Source organism: Amaranthus tricolor, chromosome 3 (assembly GCF_026212465.1).
Source record: "Amaranthus tricolor cultivar Red isolate AtriRed21 chromosome 3, ASM2621246v1, whole genome shotgun sequence".
Taxonomy (NCBI): domain Eukaryota; kingdom Viridiplantae; phylum Streptophyta; class Magnoliopsida; order Caryophyllales; family Amaranthaceae; genus Amaranthus; species Amaranthus tricolor.
Genome location: NC_080049.1, coordinates 3106954 through 3110099, shown reverse-complemented (window position 1 = coordinate 3110099; position 3146 = coordinate 3106954). Strand labels below are relative to the sequence as shown.

Here is a 3146-nt window from a genome sequence, read left to right as displayed (position 1 = left end):
CCATAGATATATCCTTCCGTCATGTACTACGGACCTTTGTGTCCAAAATTCTAACCGGTTGCTCAGAGTAAGACAAGGATGTATCCCAATATAAAGGTTCGGGATCTAAGACATGAGAGGCTGCAGTATAATATCGCTTCAATTGCGACACATGAAATACATCATGTACCTTTTCTAAAGAGTTCGGAAAGGCTAACCGATACGCCACTTTACCCACACGTTCCAAAATTTCATATGGCCCTATGAATCGAGGGCTCAACTTTCCACGAGCACAAAAACGTACTACTCCGCGCATGGGTGACATGCGAAGTAATACCCGTTCGCCCACGGTGAACTCTTTTGGTCGTCGCTTCAATTCAGCATAAGACTTTTGACGATCTTGTGCCGTATTAAAAAAATTTTACATTGTAAATAAATACTCGGTATCAAATGACCTCGAATATTTGGACATTGATTAAGAATTAGTTCTAAGTACTAACCATAATCATATAGAATTTTAAATTTTAATATATTAAAGTTTTTTAAAAACATGCATTTAAGTGAATTTATTTTATTTGTTTACTTTGAAAGCTTAATATTACCCCTTGATGGTCTCAAAAGTTGTGTAGTTTTCCTCTATAAATATATAGCTCATAATAGATGAATGGCAACACAAATTGAAATACAAACAAATGGATTTACCTACCTTTACAATTAATGAAGATAATGCAAAAGAGCTATTAGAAGCACAACGTAACATATGGAAACATGGCAAACCCATTTCTTTAAATGAACTAGCCACTTCTCTTCCAATTCACCCCAATAACATTCCATCCCTTAATCGTCTAATGCGTATTCTAGAATCTTCTAACTTCTCCAAGAAACTTCTAGAAGATGGAGGATATGGGTGTGATCTTACATTGAGCTCCCAACTCCTGCTGAAAAACCACCCACATACTCGAGTACAATTTGCTCTTACACTGCTTGAGCAAATGGTAACTGATCCATCTCATCATCTTACAAGCTGGTTCCAAAATGGTGCAGAATCCTCCTTCCATGTTTTAAATGGAATGAGTTTCTGGGAGCATATGAGCCATGATTCTAAGTTTATTCAGTGTTTTAATGAAGCCATGGAATGTGATTCGAGATTCGTAAAAAGCTTGTTGGTGAATAACAAGAGTTTTAAGGGCATGTTTGAGGGTATTGAAACGTTAGTGGATGTAGGGGGTGGTAACGGGACTACTGTTAAGGCCATTACTGAGGCTTAACATTACTATACATATTGAATTTCATCTACAATTTTTATAGTAATGACGTATATAATAGTATAACTATAGATTGTCTACGAATTGAATCTCATCTACAATTTCTATAGTAAAACTGAATAATGATTTACCCATCACGTTACACTATGGACTATTTAAATTTACAGCATCTTCAGCGGTGTTATTACGTTGTGGTGGTCGTGGCCTGCATAGTTTATTCCGAAGCATAATCCTACTAGTAAAATATGTTACTATATGTCTGGAAAAATTGTCAACTGCTTCTCTCCAACGTTGATGGACTAGCGGTAGTAGAGATAAATCGTCGTTCATTAATAGTTGAACAAAATGACTTTCTATTCACCCAACAAAATGATGGGCCAAATCTGATGGTCGATAGCAAGTCTACTTCTATAACTTAAGCTAAGTAGGGATGACAATGGTTCGGACTCGGCTCAAATTTCCACCCTCCGACTTTCCTCTGATATCAGTCCATCTCCACTCGGAGTCGGATTATGCAAACTCCAACTTTATTTGCTCTAACTCGGACTCTTGGACCTCCGACGAAGTTCGGATTATTATCAAATTTTATTTTTATTGATATTATATTAATGATTTAAAAGCATAAAAAAACTAATAGAGTAGTTATTTAAATACAACATAACAAAGAAAATATGTTCTTCAAATTTTAGAATCACAATTAAAATCGTAGGAATCGTATAGAATGGTAGAATCACAATTAAATGAAGCCTTAGTCCACCTGATCAACTATAACCCTAGACCATAATTTCTACTTTTTTGCTTTCTAATGAATAAATTGAGACTCTTGAACATAATATAACTATTTTATGAACAACACGCATGGGAGTTGGGACTCTTAACATTTTAATGAAAATTTTGCTGCCTTAAAGCTGTTTTTTTTATCTAGATTACTAGTTGAGGCTTGGTTTTATTTAATATTATTGACTTATTAATGATTGAGGTAATGTTCAAAATTGATAATTTTATCTAAGAGTTGTTTTCGGTTTAAGTTAAATTCACGCTTTTAGCAACCTTGGTATAATAAAACCAAAAACTTGCGTTTAAAATTTTGAGTATTATATTAGTAACTGATATAAAAAAAATAAATTTTGCGAACTTGACTTAATATGAAAAACAAATCAAGCTTATACTTTTTACTTGAATTTGACATTTAATCTGTGTCTTAGATGTCAGGTTCGCAAAGTTGGTTTGGATAAATTTATCATCCTTCTTGTTTACAATGAAATTCAAATTTGTTCAAATTAAAAAATAGCTTAAATTCAAATTCGAAGTCAGGTGTCAGTCGTGTCGAGTCGGGTCTAGTGGGGTCCAGTTGGTGTTAGGTCGAAGTATCAGATTTTTTATGAAGTCCAACTTCGATCCGTTTCTAAATCGGACTATATAATCGAATTCTGAGTCAAACATTTTTACACTTGGATTCAGATCGGATTAAATTTCTCGAATCAGGTAAGATCAAGGGTGGATTCGGACTGATTGTCTTCCCTAAAGCCAAGTAGTAGCTAGTAGCAAATAGCCACCCGCCAAGTGCAATTTCAATACATATAAAAATAGTAGGGAAATTCCAAGTGATAACACTGAGGTTTTGGGTTTTCCACGTAGTAACCAAAACTTTTAAAATATACACGTGCCTGAGGTTTATCGAATTGTTTCACCTTGACCTTTTTGCACATAAAATGTTAGCAAAAGTTAATTTCGAAGCTTTAAGGCTATTGTACGCCTATTTATGCGACTCATCATTTCAAATGCCACCAGTCTCAACCTTTTCCCCAAAAATATAAACCCTAACTCTACTATCTTTGGATTTGGGGGAAAAATATAATTTGGATGAAAGATGAAAGAGTTAGTATTTATATTTTAGGAAAA

At 34.3% G+C, this 3146-nt stretch overlaps 1 protein-coding gene across 1 annotated transcript; it reads left to right on the top strand.

Moving 5' to 3' along the window:
* The first annotated feature begins 671 nt into the window (after nucleotides 1-671).
* Nucleotides 672-1247, top strand: LOC130808247 (probable O-methyltransferase 3). The gene has a single exon (XM_057673729.1). It carries the CDS (start codon nucleotides 672-674, stop codon nucleotides 1245-1247), a length of 576 nt encoding a protein of 191 aa, XP_057529712.1.
* The last annotated feature ends 1899 nt before the right edge of the window (nucleotides 1248-3146 follow it).